This window comes from Populus trichocarpa, chromosome 6 (genome assembly GCF_000002775.5).
Source record: "Populus trichocarpa isolate Nisqually-1 chromosome 6, P.trichocarpa_v4.1, whole genome shotgun sequence".
NCBI lineage: Eukaryota > Viridiplantae > Streptophyta > Magnoliopsida > Malpighiales > Salicaceae > Populus > Populus trichocarpa.
This window is the reverse complement of record NC_037290.2, coordinates 8,085,558-8,107,249: the sequence shown is the minus strand read 5'-3', so window position 1 is coordinate 8,107,249 and position 21,692 is coordinate 8,085,558. Positions and strand designations below refer to the sequence as shown.

Here is a 21,692-nt window from a genome sequence, read left to right as displayed (position 1 = left end):
TGCCAGCCACTTTTTCCTTATTTAACACAGACTCTTATTTGAGGTCCTTGTTGTTTTGCTAATATTACTACTTAAGTTTAAGACTTGATTTATGTTTTTAGTGGGGATTTTCCTAGTTCCTTTATTTTGCTATTTATTTTCGTAAGTAATAGTTTGATTAGGCTTAGGGTTGACAGCTTATAAATACAAATAGCCCCCACTCATTACAGGTACTTTTAATTTTGAATAAGAACTTCTTTTAGAAATGTTACTATGTGGCTCGTGGATTCGGGTATTGTATTTTACTCGTGTATTCGAGTAAGTTCTAAAAAAAAAGCGGTGATTTTTTATTATTATTAGCTTTTCGCTACGTCAGATAGAGAGGATTAGCAAACAAACTTGGGGTTCTTCCTAAAGCCTGCATGAGATCATAGTACCTACTGCATGTTTGAGCTAGGATATTCCTTTCTTTTGCAATGATTTACGAGAGAAGTGTTCTTTCTTTATAATATTTGTGCTAGCCAGCTATATAGTAATATATGGGTTTTGCTAAAGGTTTTTTTAGGAGTATTTAACATTCATGGGGTTGGAGATAACTTATAAAATATTCGTGTATTTTTTTTATTAACAATTCACATTTTATTTTATTAGATGTGAATTAATATGATTTGTGTTCAAATTTCAGTAATATGAAATTAATTTTATGAAAGAACAAAATTCATGTACAAGTTCAACCTTTAATGTATTAGATACAAAACAATATGATTTATATATACTACAGTATTTACCCAAAAAAAAAAAGAAGATTTAGTGATATCTTTGATTTCATGCTCTCCTGTCTTGTGTTTTATTTCGAAATCCAAATTATATTCAATTTATCATGACATTTCAAGAATAACATTATTTATAGCAAAATAATATTATTCCCCCAACACTGTCTGATTTTCATTTTAGTAATGTAAGCTTCTAGTACAGTTTTTTTTTTTTCAATTTCAATTAAACCCACTAAGAATAAAGTATTTATTTATTTATTTTTAATGTTGTAAGAAAAATAATAGAAGTACTGGGCTGCACTTGAATCTGTCCTTCCTCACATAGTCCTTCACCATATGAGATGGTCTGAGTTTGCGGTAAGACAACGACATCCTTAATGACAAAACTACCCCCGTCAACACTCCCTTCTTACTCCTTGTCCTTCTCGTCCTCCCCCGTACAGGTCTATCAATACTCTACCGAAAAGACAGTAATGCCCCCACACTCTTCAATTGGACTTTCTTCCTCTCAAGAGAATCTATCAGATTTGTTTGAATAGGGAAGATAAAAAATTAAGAAAAAATTTATTAAGCTGCAGAAAAGCTCTACATAGACCCAACCTTTTTTATACGAAAATTTTTCATGGTCATAACTCTAATCTATGTGTACATAAGTATGAAACAAGGTTTTTTATGAAAAAAAAATAATCAAATAACCATGATAATACTAGCTTTTTACAATATGAAATATTTTTTTTTATTTTCTAAATTTATCTGAGTACTCAAATTTTGTGCTATATAAATATGATCTTAATGATATTTAAATTTTTTTTATTTAACAATGTGAAAGTTATCAAAAAAACATAAATAAAAATGACAAGACTTTCCATTAATTAAGACAAAAAAAGTTATTCAATATAAAATTATTTAAAATATCAATGTTGTTGGCTTTTGTAATTATATATTTAATAGAAAATTTTATTTATCTATAAGATTCATCTTTTTTTTTTATCTTATAATCTATAATATAAACAAATACCTTTTTTTATAAGATTTCTAGTCCAATATTTTTTTTTTAGCAAAATATAAGTTTTGATTTGAGGTTAAGGACCTTTAATTTCTAGTCTCTCTTATTTTATTTAATTATTTTACATGAATATATTTGATTTTTATTATTTGGGGAATAGGGATTTTATTAAAATCACAATAAATAATTTTATATAACAAGATTTGATTTAAATGGAAATTGTTAGTCTATTCAAACAATTTACAAGGTGAATTTGGTCCTTTCGAAGTAGAGCAGACAGAATAAATAACCTTTCTAAGAAAGACCCGCGAGGCTAATACCGTAATATGAACAACCTTCCTCCTCAATCAGTCGACAGTCGACGACCCTCCTACTCTTCAACTACTAAACAACAAACCACCACCATTTTTATTTCTGTTAACGGTTAATGCTTAGCCTCAAAAACCTCCCCTTCCTTGTATAAAAACGTCACCATTTCTCCTCTCCCTTCAAAATCCCAAAGCAAGCCAAACCCAAAGATCACAGCTTTTTAAGCTTCAAAATCTCTTACCATGAAGATACAAAAAACCTCACAAACGAACGCCAACAACTTCTTCGATCTCTTGTCTGAAGAGATTATTTTTACCATCTTAGACTTCACTAACACAAACCCTTTTGACAGAAAGTCTTTTTCTTTAGTTTGCAAGTCATTTTACATTACAGAATCAAAACACCGGAAAAATCTTAAACCTTTAAGACAAGAACACCTTCCAAGAATTCTTAACAGATACCCAAATGTTAACCATCTTGATCTTTCTTTGTGTCTACGACTAAATAACAGTTCTTTGACAGTTATATCAAATATTTGCAAAGATTCATTGAATTCTATTGATCTTTCTAGGTCAAGGTCCTTTTCTTATAATGGGTTGATGAGTTTGGCTTTGAATTGTAAGAATTTGGTGAGTATTGACTTGTCTAATGCGACTGAGTTGAGAGATGCGGCGGCGGCTGCGGTGGCGGAGGCTAAGAATTTGGAGAGGTTGTGGTTGGTGAGGTGCAAGTTGATTACTGATACCGGAATTGGATGTATTGCTGTTGGTTGCAAGAAGTTGAGGTTGATTAGCTTGAAATGGTGCATAGGTGTTAGTGATTTAGGGGTTGGTTTAATTGCTGTTAAGTGTAAAGAGATTAGAAGTTTGGATCTCTCTTACTTGCCGGTAAGTTAATTACTTTTGGTTTGATGTTAATTTGTTTCCTTGTGTTTTTGTTTCATTTTTATTTAAATGTTTTATATGGGAACGGATTTACTTTGTTGCTGTATTAAGCCTTGAATTAAGGTAGTATAGGTTAATTTGTTTGTTGGGCCCATCAAGCTGGAATTTTTCGCGTTTTTCCTTCGTATTTATTTTATGACTTTTGTTGTGTTTTAAGAAGTTGATCGGTTTGAATAAGCTCTGGAAATATTCTTCCTACATGTTTATGATGAAAGTTTGCGAAGCGTTATCTAATTGAAAGTTTTCGATGAACTTATATACTCGCATCATTGTTTTCCTGCTGTGCAGATTACAAATAAATGTTTACCATCCATTTTGAAACTACAATATCTTGAACATATAGCTCTAGAAGGATGCTTTGGTATTGATGACGATAGCCTTGCTGCCCTCAAACACGGCTGCAAGTCGCTGAAGGTATATTGATTTGCGAATCATCAAATTTCATGCTCGCAGATGACAAATATAATATAATGTCTGTAAATGAAATATTGGCATTGATTCCGTAAGTTATTTCTTGCATATTTTGTTTCCGGCTAACATCATTAAGCATGTTCTGTTGAACCAAGTTTGTGGGTAACTGTAAAATATACACTATTTTTGCACTTGACTGAATGAAAGTCCACTTCAATTGCACACCAAAGTAATCTGTCTGACAAATTAATTTAAATCTTCCTTTCGCAGGCACTCGACATGTCAAGTTGTCAGAACATCAGTCATGTTGGCTTATCTTCCTTAACAAGTGGTGCTGAAGGTCTACAGCAACTTACCTTAGGATATGGCTCTCCTGTAATTTTTTGCACTTTGTTCTTTATTGTAATATTTGAACAGTTTTTCTCTGATCCCCGCGCTCACAAATGTCTTATTGTTTCAGGTCACTCTAGCTCTGGCTAATAGTTTGAGAAGTCTTTCCATATTGCAATCTGTCAAGCTAGATGGTTGTCCTGTTACCTCTGCTGGATTGAAAGCTATTGGAAATTGGTGCATATCACTAAGTGAGCTGAGCTTGAGTAAATGTTTAGGAGTGACGGATGAAGGTCTCTCTTCTCTTGTAACAAAGCACAAAGACTTGAAGAAGCTAGATATAACATGTTGTAGGAAGATAACTGATGTTTCTATTGCCTACATCACAAGTTCATGCACCAATCTCACTTCCCTCAGAATGGAGTCATGTACCTTAGTTCCTAGTGAAGCATTCGTCTTTATTGGACAGCAATGTCAGTTTCTTGAAGAGCTTGACTTAACAGATAATGAGATTGATGACAAAGGTTTTTCCTTTGCACTCACACTTTGTATGTAAGAAGTACTTGTATAATAAACTAGCATACTTATGCTCATTTTATTTGCAGGTCTGAAGTCCATTTCCAAATGTTCTAAACTCTCGAGCTTAAAGATAGGAATTTGCCTAAACATAAGTGACAAGGGACTCTCACATATAGGCATGAAGTGCTCAAAACTTGCCGATCTTGATTTGTACAGGTATTTAGTTGCAATCCTTGAATTTTTTTCCCTCATTCTCATTCTCTCAGGCAGATCAGCCTATGTTTTGTTACTATTTGCCTGGTTCTAGTCAATGGAATGCAAGTAATTGAAATATGAGCAATCAGTGATTTACGATGAACTGATTGTAGTTGCTTTATTCAGGTCTGCTGGAATAACAGATTTGGGCATTCTCGCAATCTGTCGAGGTTGCTCTGGTCTTGAGATGATAAATATGTCATATTGTATGGACATTACTGATAGTTCCTTATTAGCACTATCAAAATGCTCAAGGTTAAACACATTTGAAAGTCGAGGGTGCCCTCTTATCACATCTTCAGGTCTTGCAGCCATTGCTGTGGGGTGTAAGCAGCTCAATAAGCTAGACATAAAGAAGTGTCACAACATTGGTGATGCTGTGATGCTTCAGCTTGCTCGCTTTTCTCAGAACCTCAGACAGGTATTTTCCCTTTGGCTGTTTGGCCTCCATTGTCTCACTTGTTTGCCAAAACAACACCTTGAGAACAAGTACTGATATAGGTGTTTACGGTCTATTCTTCTCTTTGCAGATTACTTTATCGTATAGCTCAGTTACAGATGTGGGGCTACTGGCCCTTGCCAGCATCAGCTGTTTGCAAAGCATGACAGTCCTGCACTTGAAGGGCTTGACTCCAAGTGGATTGTCAGCTGCCTTGTTGGCATGCGGAGGATTAACAAAAGTGAAGCTCCATGTATCTTTTAAATCGTTGCTTCCACAGCCTCTTTTTGAACATTTGGAAGCACGGTGTTGTGTGTTTGAGTGGAGAGATAAAGAGTTTCAGGTATCTCCTTAATTCATGATGAGTTGGCTCAATATGTCCATGGACTTTCTGATTAGGCTAATCTAATGATATTATCTGTCAAGATCACAAAATTATCGAAATGCACCTCAATGGTGTTCTTAGTAGTACTTTGGCGCACATATGCGTGTGTTCTGTCTAGAGGCACCAAGATAATATTTGTGCACATGCATGCTTTCTTCTCAAGCACCAAGAGAAATAATGAAATATTAGCTGGAGGCCAAAATTTACTTTTTAGATCTTAGATTCCCAGAACTGTAAAATCTTGATATTCATGTGTTTCCATCAACCACTGTTTTTAAAGTCAGTGGGTTAAAGCAAAGAATATGTAGATAATTGTCATCCACCGAACACATTTAGTGATTTGGAACTCTTGAAGATTAATGTTCTGGTTGTTTTGATTGACAGGCTGAATTAGATCCAAAGTGCTACAAGTTACAGTGGGAAGACATAGCTCAATAGAGACAGAAAGCTGTGGTCATCGGGGAGGACAAGTTCTCTTGCCAGCAAATGGTAGATTCCAAGCTGAGAAGAAGACGAAGGTCGTCCTTGATGTATAGCCGGTGTGAATTCCGGGCATGTTCAAGGTTTGATGCAGCTAGTGATCATGTTTAAGCCTTTCTTTCCTAATTGTATTATACAAGAAAAGGTAAGATTAGGAAGGCCTGATGGTCTGGACAGCTTGGGAGCAAGCGGTGGCTTGTACACACACAAGCATGGAACCAAACAAAATAAATTGCTCTCCTTATATTTTCTATTAAGCTCGCATGACAAGTTCAAAAACAATATCATAATAATATTATTTTAACGAATGATATTCATTATGAATATGAGACAGCGATTCTCATGTGTCCATGACTCTGTATAAAAACTTTTTAAAATCTTTTGATTATATATTATACCTTTAATATAATAATATTATTATAATATATTACGAATACCATTAATAAGTAAGAAATTCTACTCCGCCACGATAATATTTCAAAAAAGAAAAGATTAAGAAGTTTATTTTTAACTTTTTTGGACAAACACTTGTAATATCAAAATTCAAGATTTATTAAAAATTATTTTTAAAACTTTAGATAAATTACAATAACTCTTAAGATATTCTGAAATTACGGTGAATATCCAGAAGTTTGAATATATTATAAAAATCTCATAATGTATCCAAAATGCCCTTAATGTTAAGGGGAACGATTAAGAAATATTAAGGGTATTTTGGATAGGTTTTTTTTTTTTTTTTTTTTGTAATATTCACTTAAATTTGAGGGATGGTTATGTAATATGTTCAAACTTATGAGTGGTCATTGTAAATTAATGATACCTGGGATTTTTTTTATATTATCTTATATTTTTTCTTCATGCATGTATTGTTAACTTAAAATTCATGTCAAATATAATTGAATAAAAATTAAAATAAAAAACAATTCATAATGTTAAGTGAGGGTTTTTTTAGTAATTATTAATTTGAAGAGTTAATTATGATTGAATTTTAAAATATAATTCAATTTATATCCCTAATATTTACTTAGCTCAAAATAAAAATTAGTTTATATGGTTAAAGAATTATACAAATTAATTTAATTATAATTATAAAAATATATTAAATTAGTTGAGAATAAAACATTTTTATTTCATAAATATTAAAAATTATTTATTTATAAATAACTCTAAACAAGTTATTAGAAATTAAATAACTTATTAAATAATACATTCCCACGTGTTGAAATATATATATATATATATATATATATATATATATATATATATATATTTGAAAATTATTATTAAACTCAGTCTGGTTTATGACTCAATTTAAAATTTAAATTACGAATGAAATAGATTAACTCCAATTAATTAAAACGAAATCATTTGAGATTTTTTTTAAAAAAATAATTTTATTTAAAAAAAAACTAAAATGAAAATAAGTTTAAACACCCGTTAATCCATTAAATTACCCGTATTCAATCATGTCAATCCAGCTTGCGCCAACTCTCTAGATCGAGCTGGATTTTATTACACTAATTCATAGTTTCGACATCCAAGAGTGGTGATAATTCTTGGCCCACTCCTGAAAATCCAAAATGAGGCTTCCAAGTAGCCCATATAGGAATTCATGGGCCTTGGAATAGCGCAAGCTTCCTTTTTTTATATATATGGCTTTAATTAAATTGATTGGACATTTCATTTTTTATATTCACGTTTAATTAAAAACGTGAAGAGGATTAACAAAGGCTTAGAGTGTCTGAAATATTACATTTAAAATGGACATTTCATTTTTTAAATTCATATAAATTTGAAGAGATCCATTAAATCTAATGTTTAAAATATCTTTATAAATAGAACTCATAAGACATAACTATATTACTGTTTTGAAAAATTAGTGAAGAACCTCAGAATCTAAAACTACAAACCCAAAGAAGATTCTTCGTCTATTTTCTCAAAAAAGCAGCTTAATTTCTTCCATCTCCGACTGAACAAACTCCAAACCTGGGTTTTTTGCAACAAAATTAATTAGATTAATAATATAGCCATCATAATTCTTCAGTAGGGACATGGTCAACTCTTCCCTTTCAATGCGTCACCACTTTTATTCCAATAAACAATATTGTTTCAAAAAGTCAAATAAAAGATTATGTTGCTTTTGAAAAATTTTAAATTTTTTTATTTTAAATTATTTTTTAAATATTTTTAGATAGTTTTAATGTCTTAATACTACAAATAAATTTTAAAATATTATTTTAATATATTTTTAAATAAAAAATATTTTTAAAAACAACCATTATCGTAATAAAACACTATCTTTTTTCTTCCCATAAAACAACATCAGATGTCACCATGGCAGGTATCCTTCCTCTCCGGTGTCTCCCTGGCTATTCCCTGCTGCATAAATGATTCGTGGGTGGGTGGGGGGCAAAAATAAAGAAAAGAAAAGGGTTCAAATAATGTCGGAAAGGTCCCACCGGAAGACGAGCCCAGGTCGCTGGATTCAAAGTTCAGGGTTCTAACCACCAGCTACATCATGGAACCTGTATTTGCGAGCTGCCTCTCTCATACAATCTATATTAATATAAATATCCAGTTCAGGTTCTCACACAAGAGTGAAATTGAGAAATGGTCAAAGCCCCAAGCTGCTCGCTCACAGCTTGACACACTTGAGAGAGTAAAAATATTTCTTTGAAGGTTCTTTTCTTTACGGGGAAAAGGTTTTCTGGCCATTAGTATTTTAGTAACATAGCTGACTCAACGAGCTTAGTAGTCAAAAATTGAGTGCACAGCATCATATCCTTCTTCACAGTTGGTTATTTTAAAATTATAAAAAATTATAAAATATTTATTTGAAGAAATCAAAGAATATTTTAAAATTAGAAAGAGAATAAATGATATTAAGGATAAAGTTAGTAGTCTAGATTTGGAGTTTTGATATTTGAAATCTCCATTCTCAGGAATAGAAAAATCAGTCACCCTTAACTTGTATTCTTGCTATGGAAGCATGATCCATATTTTCCTTTCTGCTGCAATTATATCTTTTACGAAATGATAATTGGTTGGCCTTATAAGGTGGCAAGCCACCTCGTAGTTTTTAGGCCACTACAAAACGAATACAAGATTTGTGCAGCCTTCTTGAAAGCAACTAACAATGAAACCAATTTTAAATAATAAAAATTAGTTTTACTAATAACTTGTAAATTTGCCTTCCATTCTAAATACACTTTTAATTGTGCTTCCTTGACTTTATCAAACCTCGAAATAGAACTCATGGATCAATATTTTTGACACTTCATTAAAAAAAAAAAAATTATGAGTCCAAATCTCTATTTAGAAAGTTAAAAAAGAGTAATAACTTATTGATAAATATATGAGGTTTCGTTCATATCTAACATCTTTAGGTTTAACTAAATGTCAGGCTCATATAACATGGATCTAATATATTTCCAAACCTAATATCCTTGGATCTAGCTACATGTTGAGCCCAATTAGACAAAATTTAACGAGTTGTCAAACATAATATTTTTTAAAGTGGCTACAAGTCAAACTCAAAGGAGCATAGGTTTGGCGAGCTGCTAGACTTAGTGTTCCCAAGTCTGACTATGTGTCAAGTCCAAGTTGATATAGCGTTGACAAGCTACTCTTGGATCTAGCCACGTGTCGAGCCCAATAGGAACGCAGGTCTTGTGAGTTGCCACACTCAATACTCTTGGGCTTGACTACGTGCCGAGCCCAAGTGGAGATGGGTCTAGCAAGCTTACATGACCCATACCCACTTGGGTTTGACACCGTGCCAAGTCAAAGTGAATATGAATCTTGTGAATTTTTAGACTCAACATCCTTGAGCTTAGCTGCAGGTCGAGCTCAATTGGGTGTGGGTCTAGTGACCTTCTCAAGTCAATTGACATAGAGCTTGACTATGCGTTGAGCCCAATTGGAGATGAGTAAGACGACTTTCTCGACTCATTAGCCTTGTGCTTGGTTGCATGTCAAGCTCAATTAGGCATAAATATAGCGTCCTGCCAGACCCGATATTCTTGGACTCGACTACATGCCAAACACAAAAAGGCTAAAGGCCTGAATATCATTATATGCTCTTTATTAGGATATAAGGCTTTGTATATTTATTCTCGTAACTTTTAACATAAAATGTTATTACTAGAGATATTCATCTCCCATCCCCCTTTTAATGTTAATGTAAAAGATATTTCATCCCACATTAATATTTATGTGTAAGAGATATTTATTATTCATTAATTCTATTAAGACAAAATTACACTTCAATCCGTCTTTTGTAAAAAAAGATAAGACTCATGGGTTATAAATACCCTTAGAATCACACAGGGTATAAGATTCACAATATTTATTCTCTATAAAAATATCTTCTTAATTTCAGAGCATTTATTGTATCAAAATTAAAAACAAACACTTTCATTCTTAACGATAAATGCTCATTCTCTAATTTATTATAATTATTTGCTTAAAGGTCACTGACTTTATAATTAGAGGGTCCCCAGATCCTAATTTTTTTTTTTTTTGCAAGTTATAAGCTTTTTACAACAAGCTACAAATTTCATAAAGAAAGGAGAATAGACTATCATGCTAGAACATGTGATTAACCCATAATCCAACAACTAAACAACCTATTTATAAGCATTTTAGATTTAGAAGCATCATCAAGAACTTATTAATTATTTTAATATGAACAAATGTAATTTTTTACATTTATGAAAAGATCAATGGAAATTCTTGAAATAAAGGGTTAATAGATCTTTACTAAGAACTTATAAATTTACCTTCCATTCTTGAACTTATATTAATTCAAATGCAACTTTCTTACATTTATGATATCCGCCTTCTATTTTTTTGAAATTCATATAAAACTTTTTTTTTTAAATAAACTCATCCTAATATTGAATTTGATACTTTAAATTTCTTTCCCAAATCAATACTCAAAATCATTGCATCTTATTTTCACTTACATATCGTTGTCACTAGAGTCTCAATGTAAGAATTTTAAAAACACAATTACTTGTTAGCTGGATTTATCTTTGTTAATCATCTCATGCAATTCGCACACATCCGAAATATTTATTGATGAAGTATCAATATTATTTTTTTTGTAGACGTGGATGAACAAGATCCAGGAGGACAGAAGCCCCCAACAACCCATAAAGGGTGGGGTGAAGCCATTGATGATGCTGCTCTAAATTGAGCAAATCGGATGCGAGATAGGTGGCTAATCATGCAACCTCCAGGCAAGTAATGAATCACAGAGGCTGAGTTTTTAAGCCGCCATTTTCAATATGGGACAAGTCCAGTCAAAGCTTGTGGCCTTGACCCAAAAATATTTTTCCACGGTCAATCTTTGCTTTTAGCCTCTCAGAAGAAGCATAGAGAGAGAGAGAGAGACACCTCAATGCATCATCATCCCTCATCGAAATTTGTACTAACATCCAACCCTTTATATCTTCCCTTACAACCCTCTTAAAAAACTCCTCTGAATCTCTCAAATTTCATGGCATCTTCAGCTTCTGCTAGCTCAACTACTACTATAAATTCTCTATCTAACCTCTCTCTCCCAACCCAAATCATGACTTTCTCTTCTCCTTCTTTTACTGATCTTGTTTCTGGTAATAACAAATATATGGACAACCTAAGCTGGGGACTTTATGAATATGGAACTAATGATAGAAATGGAATTGAAATCCCGAACTTCAAGTCATTTCAACCTCCTTCACTCCCTCTATCTCCTCCCCCAGTTTCTCCTTCTTCTTACTGGGCCATTCCTCCTCGTTTAAGCCCAACTGAGCTCTTGGACTCACCTGTACTTTTCCCTACTTCCTATGTAAGTTGTTGGACTGAATTGTACTCGTGTGGACATGTTTCTTACGGTGATAAATGGGTTTGCTTCCTTTTTCTTTTTAGTGTCTTATTTATGTCATGTTTTTTCAGGCTCTTGCATCTCCAACAAGTGGGTTTTTTGCTGGTCAAACCTTCAACTGGAGAAGTAATTCTAATGACAATCAGCGAGGTGTTAGCGGAGAAGAGAAAGACTGCAGTGATTTCTCTTTCCAAACCCAAACAAGACCTCCTACAATTTCATCATCATCATCATCCTTGTTTCAATCTTCTTCAAACAGTGTTGTAGTGGTACTTTTCTCTACACATCATTCACAGTTTTATATACAATTTTATTATCATCATCATCCTTGTTTCAATCTTCTTCAAACAGTGTTGTAGTGGTACTTTTCTCTACACATCATTCGCAGTTTTATATTACAAAAGTTTGGAGCTTTTAAAAAATGAAGACTGTTCAACACTTGACGCTTTTAATTGTCATTGAAAATTATTAATGCAATTGTAAAATTCAAAATAATTGCAAGAAAACTTCCTGATACCCCCCCCCCCAAAAAAAAAAAAAAAAAAAAAACACTAAACTTGAGTTTGTAGTAAATTTCATTTGCTTGTTGAGGGACAAAACCTTCGTTTCTTTCCTATTTGTCTGGTTGGCCTGGACAAATATAAATATAATAAGTAAAAATCTCTTGTTTATTCCTGTGCGTGTGTCAGAACAAAAGGTCCATCGCTTTATGGGATCCTGAGAATTTTAGTATAGTTCATCTATCGAATTATTTCCATAACCTGCTGTGATTCCACTTTGACAGGAGAAATCACTGAAGAGGAAACATGAAGAATGGAAATTTAACCAGTCGAAGCAAACTGACTTTTCATTAGATCAGAAAACAGGAGTGAAATCAGTATCTGCACCAGTTCAGAGTTTCTCCTCAGAATTGGTTCCGCTACAAGCAAACATGCAAAACAGCACTGCTCCTCAACCAAGTTACAACCAATACAATCAAGCAGGTCATTATATGAGGGAGAATGGAAGGTCAGAGGATAGATACAAGTGGAGAAAATATGGACAAAAACAAGTTAAAGGAAGTGAGAATCCGAGGAGTTACTATAAGTGCACATATCCGAATTGCACAACGAAGAAAAAAGTGGAGAGGTCTTTGGATGGACAGATTACTGAAATAGTTTATAAAGGAAGTCACAACCATTCCAAGCCTCAGTCCACTAGAAGATCATCCTCTCAATCAGTTTATCCTTCTGGAGGTGCCAACTCTGAAATCTCTTATCAATCAGGAGCACCAATGGAGTCTGGCATGATGCAGGAGGACTCTTCGATTTCACTTGGGGAGGATGATATTGACCATAGCTCACCGATTAGCAATTCTGGAGGAGAGGACAACGAAAACGAACCTGATGCCAAAAGATGGTAAGCCAGGAAAAGATTGTCTTTCATGGCCTTACTTTTGTTTTTGAGATTAAATTGGATAGTGAGCTTAATCATGTTATTTTGTGAATTTACAGGCTGGGACAGAACGAAAATGAGAGTATTTTAGGTGCTGGAAGTAAAACTGTTAGAGAATCTAGAATTGTGGTTCAAACAACAAGTGACATTGACATACTTGATGACGGCTATAGATGGCGAAAATACGGGCAGAAAGTCGTCAGGGGAAATCCAAATCCAAGGTAATTAGTGCTTGCCCTTCATCCAAGTTTTGATGTAAAGGGATCATTTGCCCTTAATTGTGGTCATCACTTGGTTTCTTAATTGTTACAATTTTCTGATAAGCAGGAGCTACTACAAATGTACATCTGCTGGTTGTCCTGTGAGAAAACATGTAGAGCGAGCATCGCATGATTTGAGATCTGTGATTACAACTTACGAAGGAAAACACAACCATGATGTTCCAGCTGCCCGGGGCAGGGGCAATGTGAACAAAGCTCCATCCAATGCTAACAGCACTGCCAATGCTCCGATCCCTATAAGGCCTTCTGTCATGGCCAGTCATTCTAACCAGACACGTTATCATCCAAACTCCCTTCACAGCACAAGATTATTGCCAACATCAGGGAGTCAAGCACCATTTACCCTCCAAATGTTACAGAGTCAAGGGAGTTTTGAATACTGAGGTTTTGGAAAGCAGACCAGCACCTACATGAATCAAACACAGTACTCTGAGGGTGTCTTCCCTAAAGCCAAGGAAGAGCCTCCTAAGCTAAAAATGACTTTAACGCTTGAAAAGAGAGCAACAGAAAAAACATTTTCAATTAGATATGTTTGTGTTAGTGTATATTGATATAGATTTAGTGCATTTTTTAATTTGTTTTTGGGGGGCCCTTTGAAGCTCAGTAGACTACTCCCATGTATCATTGTTTAAGGTTATTTAAGAAGAGAGCTAAATGTTCATTTTTTGTATGCAGTCTCATTTAACCATGGACTTTGGAAGTTCCTCTGCTACCAGATTATGCCCCCTCCTGAATCCTCTGTAAATCTTGGGTCAACCTTTTATTTCTTTACTTGCTATAATCGTGGAATTGGTCCTTCAATAATTGATCAGTAACTTATCATTTGCTCATAATGAACGAAGGATTAGGAAACACGAAATGCTTTTTCTCTGGACAGCTTTTCCAAAACAGAACCATGAAGGCAGCTCAAAAAATAATAAATATGAAGGGTAAAATAATAGATCCCTCTCCTGTATTAGATACAAACAAATTAAACAAGGGCTTTATCGTACACTTTTCTCTATTCAACACGGAGATTTACTTAGCAGTTAGCAGTATATTAAGTAGTTCACCCATGAAACAATCAACATATACAAAGAATCACAAACCAAGAGACAGAAATTTAAATGTGAGTTCGAGTTGATAGTTTATATCCTGAAATAAGAGCTGATATAGCCAGTGATATGAATGCAAGGAATCCCATACTAATGGCAGCTGCTGAGGAATCTGTAAATATGTTATCTGCTCCTTCTCTCATCCTATTTGTCAAGAGAACTGCTGAAGACACCAACAGGTTGGCCAAAATCTGCAAACTCACTAAACAGGAATCAAAGCATTTAACTACATTGAGTTGCAGTTCCAAGATAAGGATACTACAGATTGAGAAGTTTCTGCACTAGTCGGATAGATTCTACAAGGTTGAATGTTGGCCCCACCATCCATGTGCAGACCATTGAATATTTTTGAAGGAAGGACAGAGGGCTTATTTATAAAGTAGGGATCAATTTAGCTCAGTAAAATAACTTGAGGGTATGATGCCGATTCAGACTGGAAACTTCTCCAATCCCATAATGCATGAAATAATTTGATGATGAAATGGCAATCTATGAAAAGTGATTCTGATTTTTCTCTCAACAAAACTTTCCTCGCCATCCAATCAAGGGTTACTGCAAAACAGTTAAGGACTTGCAAGTTACATCTATAATTTCAAAGTTGACTCCGAGAAACAAATTAAACCATATATTACAAATAAAGTTCTAGATGAAGAAAAATCTAGGGAATGAGACAGTTGTGGAAAACTAATAGCAAGGCCTTCCTTAATTTGACTCCAGAGTTTGTTAAAGGACAGTAGTTAATGAAAATTTTCTCTAATTCTCTCAAATTTCGCCGAATTTGGTTTAACATTGTTCTCAGCTCCAAAGAAAAAGAGGGGGGAGGGGGGGTTCGGTGGCCTCTGTAATTTATCAATTCTGAAATCTGAATTTTTTTTTTCTAGTTGAATAATTTACCATTACTAAGGTCAATTTCGAACCATAACTTGAGACTGAGACCTCAACGCATAATCAATGGCAGTCAAAAAGGCTAAGAATCAAACTTGAGATAACCCCTAATTCACCAAAATCAACAAACCTGAACCACTAATTAACCAAGGTAATATTGCATAAGAAATTAAGGATATTAAATCCATTAAAGTCCCAATCAAAGATCAAATTTCAATACTTAACCATCTCTTAGAAACTAAACATATCACAGTAAATCATCGCGAAACAAAGTAGATTTTAGTCTAATATGTTCTGTAGTCAATCGTTAGTTACACATGGCATTATTGTATTCATGTAAATATATATTTATTATTAATAAGGACTTAATTTATATTTAATATTTATATAATATTATATTAATGAATCTAGAGTAAAAATAAAGTCCACGAGACAAAAATATTTTGTAAAGAAAATTATAAAGTTATTATAATTACGGGATTCGTATTGCATCAAAGCATTGTTCCTGAAATATTCATAGTCGATGCTCTTTTAAGTAGTTGACATTCATTAGAGCTATAAAAACTGATACATATTATGTTTTTTTATATATATGAAAGGAAGCAATTGTTCTCATAAACTGATGTATAAGAGATACCTAAAACTAATATGTAGATGCTTGTCATAAAACATGAACATTGAATTAACTTGCATGAGAGTTCCATATAGAAAGATCACTTATATTTATGGAAAGGCTCATGTGACAGTTGTATAAGTGATCCTTAGACTTGAGATCACTAAGTCATCTTATATAGAGAATGTTATGTTTTGATCATGTTACATGTTATCTTAATCGAGGTAACAAAAAGACAGACATTAGATATAGTATGAACTATATGAAAATACTTGAGTGATCAAGAGAGGATTTATCACCCTAGATATATATATATATATATATATATATATATATATATATATATCTGTGTAAATTAAGATGAACCCCATAACTGTTCATTGCTTTGCTGATTTGATTTACTAGTTGTTTTCTTGAATGTGTATCACGTCATCAATGACAACATGTTTTCTTTATTTTTTTTATTAATGTGGGTGTCCGGATCAGCTTGCGTAAACCTCGACTAATCTCACGGACCCTAAGTTAACGACCATGTAAGCCTTCAGTGACCCTGAAAGAACTCAAACTCATGACTATTGAGGAAACAAACTCAAGATTTGACCAATTAAGTTATCATTTTTACTTTAGGGTGAGTTAGCATGCTGGTACGGTTGAATTTGAATAAAATAATAAAAATAATGAATTTGATAGATTTAATGTATGGTAACAATACTTTTAATTTATGGGCTAGAATGCATCATTTACAAACATAACAATATCCTCAGAAGGGGTTACAGGTAATACTCTTGTCAGTGAAATGAACGATTATTGTGAAAATCTTAATCTTCAACTTTTCTTTTCTTTTTTGTTCTGTTTTCACACTGCCTGCATCAGGAGTCGAAGTCCATTGAAGAGCTAGAGATGGAGCATGGACCTCCATATTTGCTGGTATAACTAGATTCCCAATCTTGTTCCTTGTTTGACCTCACGTAGAACACTGACAATTGGGGGATTTAGCCTCAGAGATTCGTTGATAACCATGCTCATCTACGAGGGAAGAAAAAAAACACACACAAAAAAAAAATAGTTATTTCCATCAGAATCTGTAGTGGTTTTTCATCTTGAGATGCCTCATGGACTTGGATTCTGTTGGCCAAACAATTCAAAGGACCTCGTTCCATACTTTTTCCTCGTGGACTTGCATTGCACTGTGAATTTTAATTATTTATTATATTTAATTAAATATTAAATTGCCTCTAGCTTAAATTATATAAGCTAAAAAAAACTATTGTGAAAATGCCTCTTGACGCCGAGTTTAATTATTTTTTCTTTTAAAATATTTTGATTATTTTACTATATAATCAAGTTGCAAAAATATTTATTTATCCCTGCTTTATTTGGTAATAATGAGAAATGATCCGTGTAAAAAAACTTTAATACTTGTGTGTTATGGCATTAACATCAAAACCCCAATTAAAAGGAAAATATAGGCCAGGCCACCACGCACAAAAATCCTGAGCAAGCCCATTCATTCCAGATTGTTTGGACCAGGTGGGCCGAAGAGCCCGTTCTAATAACAGTTGCAAAAGATCATTTTTCTCAATGCTTTCTTTCATTTACTCCATTAATCTTATTGTTATCTATTTCTTAAATAAATAAATAAATAAAATCTCTCACCTCACATTTTAACTCCCCAATCCAGTGATAGGTAACCTAGCGGCAGTCGGTACGTAAACTTACAAGATAAAATATTGTTTGTGAGATCTACGTATTTGCATACCATTTTGTGTAAACAAAACTACTTGAAAAGAAACACAAATTAACTTCAATTGTTGATGGGTCGTTTTATCTCAACAAGAATATTTCATTTTGGCGAGCCTTAAATGCTATCACATGTCGTTAATGTACTGGATAATTCCCGCAACAAAATTTTACATATAAAAAAATAATGCCCATACCAAGAAATACTTTTTTGACAATGTTATTAAACTCAACTCAACACGTTGAGATTTTTTATCTAATTCAAGCTTTAAATTAAATTGTATAGGATTGTGCTAGTGTGATTCAATCGATTTGGTGGATTAAAGGAAACTCAAACAACTGCTAAAAATATGGTTTTGTTTTAAAAATGTTTTCAAGGTGCATCTTTTAAAAAAAGAATATTGAGACAACGACATATTAAATTTATCTGAATCAACCTAGGTTAACTTGTCAAGTTCGTGACTTGGATAATGAACTCCATTGAGTTTATTAAGTTTCTTTTTTTAAAATACTTTATTTAATTATACGATAAAAAAAATAAACGCTTGCAAAACTGAGAATTAACTTTGTAAACCCCCATAAAATTAGAAATTTTAGAAGATAAAATTAATATAAAATAAGTAATTGATAATTAAAAAGAGTTTAAATAAGTATTAAATGGATATAATGATTGTGAAGTTTGTAGTTTAAAAATGTACGAGTATAAGCCCCCAAGTAAAAATAAACCCTCTAAGGTACTATTCATACCAAGAGCTTTAAAGGGAGAAGGGAAAGTATTTTTCATTCAAACTTTCTTTCTTTCTTTCAAGAATATGTTTTAGAAAGCAAATTAAAGGGATTGCAAGAGAGGGATAGGGACAAGAGAGGGATAGGGATATTGAGAGAAATTAGTGTTAGAGATTTAGTTGGGTTAGCAAAAGTAAAGAGATTGGTTTCTAGAGAGTGAAACAAGCAATCAAGGAGAGGAAGGAAATTGGGAAGAGAAATTTATAAGGAAACTCATATAGTTGTTTGAAAAAAATAGTAGGTAAGATGTCTCTCCACTTATTATTGTTTTATTTTAATGTTTTATCAAGAAAGGGAAAGAATCTTCAATTTATGGGAGACTTAGCGTTCATGTGAAATTTTAGGAGAAATTTGAAATTGATTTTAATTTGTTAAATTAACATTATTTAAAAAATTAGTGAAATATCATGAAATGAGCATCTCGTGTTTATATTTTTTATTTACTTTCTGTAGGATTTTTCACTGATTTTGAAAATAATCCGAGTTATCTTGGTTTTTTTATTTTTTATCTTTGTTAAATTTAGCTTTTTTTGAAGAAATTTTATTTTATTTTTGAATTAAATTAAATTAATTACTTAAATATAAACATGAGATGCTTACTTCATGATATTTTATTTGGTTGTTTTCTAGATCATTGCTCTCATGGAGTATGTTGCCTCTTACGGAGTTATCATGCAATCTTTCACAGTAGTGTTAGAACAGTCTCAATGAGTTATTTCTAGCTGCGAGGCGGTGTTCACAGTAGATAAATACTAAGTCTCAATCATTTTTTTTTTCCTTCTTCTTCTAAGTATAATATTGAAAATTTATTTTTATAATTAATTATTTCATTTTTTTTCTTTATCGCTTCATGTAATGTTGAAGAAATATTAATTTTGGTTTCGCCTTCTATCAAGGGGCAAGTGTAGGCCACAGCGGCCGTCACATGATGGTTGTGGGCCATGCCAGAATGATTGGACAAGGCGAGTCATTTAACTCATCCAATCAGAGTCAAGAATTAATTATGGTTCCAACACTAATGATTGTTCTTCAATCTGCTCTATCGTCCTTAATTTCATTTCCCCAAAACATTCGTCTCTCTCTCTCTCTCTCAATTTACAATTCCACTCCTCTATCATAAGATACCGGGGACGTCGACATACATATTCTGGCTCGAGGATTGGCTCTTCTCTTCCATGTGGGCCCCGCTGTCCTCTTTGTCAGCATCCATCCGACATCGCCATTGCAAGGCCCAGCCCACGTCTCTTCATTACCCCCACCATTTTTTGTTATTTGGTTCGAAGAAGCCAATGCCATGTCATCAAAACTTGGGAAAAAGATTGGTAGTTGTACCACTACACATGTAAAATCACATCGACATTAAGCCTGCGCTCATGTGAGGGATTAAGATGCCATCGGTGCTCCATCTTTGGCTTCTATTGGTCTCGATTGGAAAGCGGAAAGCCGAAGCCTTTAGTGTATCAAAGCCTTCTTTTCGAGGATATTTCGTACTTGGTTGACTCCAGCTTCACCGTGTACCAAACCAAAAAAAAAAGATTTTAACGTAAAAAAATGGGTGTATAGTCATTTTCAACGTGTTTTTTTTAATAAAAAACATTTAATTGTAAACTGAAAAAATAATACATATATTTAATTAAAAGAATTGAGAATTATGTTGGGTTAAATAAAAAGAATGCCTCCTAATCTTAGAAAACAAATGTTAGAATCCTATTTGAAAACCAAGAAAAAATTAAACTATACTTTATTAAAAAATATCACAAGCTTTTCTAATTTATTTATTTAAAAATAGCGTGAAAAGTTACGTGCAACAATTCTATTATATCATTATCAATAATATTCTCTTATAGTCTAATTAATTGATTATTTGTTTTGGAAGATAATTGATTATATCATTATTGATCATTATCAAATTCTGGAATACCATTGTCAGCAAAATCCTCCAACTACTAGAAAACAAGTTGCTGGCTCATATTGCCAGCATGAGCAGCTGTACCAAAAAAAAAAACTCTATATTTGGAAAACAATATTAATGCGGATTCTCCAACTACTACAACTCCTTTGCATGTGGTCCATTAATGAGTTTGAAGAAGCTCTAATTTAAAAAGAAAAAAGCTGAGTTTCTGCTAATTGATGCTGTGAATTTATTGATAAAACTGTAAGAAATAATTCACTGTTCTCAGCAGGTAAAGTCTCTGTACATCATATCCTTCTTCCACCTCAACAAATATGCTAGCTGTGGTCATATATATTAGAAAATAATATAGATAATATCCTGAGACCTCATCTAACAGTTTAAGCTATTGGGTTGAAATGGTTCCTTAACATGGTATCAGAGTTTTGATGACCAAGCGGTCACGATTTTGAATCTCACCATCCCTATTTATTTGATAAAAATTAAGCACAATGTAATGTGGTCCTGTGCAAGTTTCAAGCCCAAAGAGCTTTCACTGGAGAGGGTGTGTTAGAGAATAATATAAATCATATCCTGAGACCTTATCTAACAACTTAAGCTATTGAGTTGAGATGATTCTTTGACAATATAGGATGGAATCGAGAGGTTCGGCTTCAACTACAAGGTGAAGATCATGGATATAATTAGACTTTTGGGAGAGGTGGCTCACACTTTGTATTGTTGTAACTGTACAAATTATGAGCATTTATAATTTAATCACCTCCGGAGAAGAGAGAGAGGGATTATTTCCCTGGTCAGCACTCTCATGCCCAAGCCATTGGTTAGTGCTGGCAACAAGCCCCACCGTCTGGGAAGAATATAATCTGTAAGGTTGAGAGGGAAGCAATAAATAAAAAGATATATAAAGAAAGCTTTAATTTCTTTCTTCGGAATCCAAAGGCTTATTATATATATCTTCCCAATTTAATAAACATTTTTTCTCTTTTCATGTTAAGATTAGATGCTTTGCTTCTTTATCCCACTTTATTTATAATCTACTTTAAATTATATCAGAGATAAAATAATTATATCCGGACAAAAACCATATAACTTGTTAAGGAATAGCATCATAAATTGTGTCATTAATATTCACAAAATCCAATTTTCATTTTAAATTGACGGAATACCTTTAATTTCTTAGACATTGGCACATGAATCATCAATGTTTGCAGGTCGCAAATTGTACAAACAACTTGAAATTGAGAAAAG

General features: G+C 33.0%; 2 protein-coding genes across 3 annotated transcripts; both read left to right on the top strand.

Moving 5' to 3' along the window:
* Positions 1-2,103: 2,103 nt before the first annotated feature.
* LOC7487347 (F-box/LRR-repeat protein 3) lies at positions 2,104-6,081 on the top strand. Of its 2 annotated transcripts, XM_002309132.4 has the most exons (8): positions 2,105-2,954; positions 3,300-3,425; positions 3,693-3,797; positions 3,883-4,276; positions 4,358-4,487; positions 4,653-4,947; positions 5,057-5,308; positions 5,735-6,081. In XM_002309132.4, exons 1-8 carry the CDS (start codon positions 2,310-2,312, stop codon positions 5,786-5,788), a joined length of 2,001 nt encoding a protein of 666 aa, XP_002309168.1. In that variant the 5' UTR covers positions 2,105-2,309; the 3' UTR covers positions 5,789-6,081. The 2 variants fall into 2 exon arrangements, with proteins under 2 accessions (XP_024458272.1, XP_002309168.1); XM_024602504.2 differs by lacking the exon at positions 3,300-3,425 and having other exon boundaries at positions 2,104-2,954.
* A 5,196-nt stretch (positions 6,082-11,277) lies between these two features.
* Positions 11,278-14,084, top strand: LOC18100011 (WRKY transcription factor WRKY24). The gene is made up of 5 exons (XM_024602932.2): positions 11,278-11,663; positions 11,771-11,968; positions 12,484-13,097; positions 13,193-13,354; positions 13,461-14,084. The coding sequence occupies exons 1-5, from the start codon at positions 11,334-11,336 to the stop codon at positions 13,795-13,797; spliced, it is 1,641 nt and encodes a 546-aa protein (XP_024458700.1). The 5' UTR covers positions 11,278-11,333; the 3' UTR covers positions 13,798-14,084.
* The last annotated feature ends 7,608 nt before the right edge of the window (positions 14,085-21,692 follow it).

Excerpts from the sequence above, each read along its gene's own strand:
- LOC7487347 (XM_002309132.4), top strand. The coding sequence starts at position 2,310 with ATGAAGATACAAAAAACCTCACAAACGAACGCCAACAACTTCTTCGAT. Across the intron at positions 4,277-4,357 it reads TAATGAGATTGATGACAAAG|GTCTGAAGTCCATTTCCAAA; the intron begins GTTTTTCCTTTG and ends TTTTATTTGCAG. Across the intron at positions 5,309-5,734 it reads GGAGAGATAAAGAGTTTCAG|GCTGAATTAGATCCAAAGTG; the intron begins GTATCTCCTTAA and ends TTTGATTGACAG.
- LOC18100011 (XM_024602932.2), top strand. The coding sequence starts at position 11,334 with ATGGCATCTTCAGCTTCTGCTAGCTCAACTACTACTATAAATTCTCTA. Across the intron at positions 11,664-11,770 it reads TACTTTTCCCTACTTCCTAT|GCTCTTGCATCTCCAACAAG; the intron begins GTAAGTTGTTGG and ends ATGTTTTTTCAG. Across the intron at positions 11,969-12,483 it reads CTTCAAACAGTGTTGTAGTG|GAGAAATCACTGAAGAGGAA; the intron begins GTACTTTTCTCT and ends CCACTTTGACAG.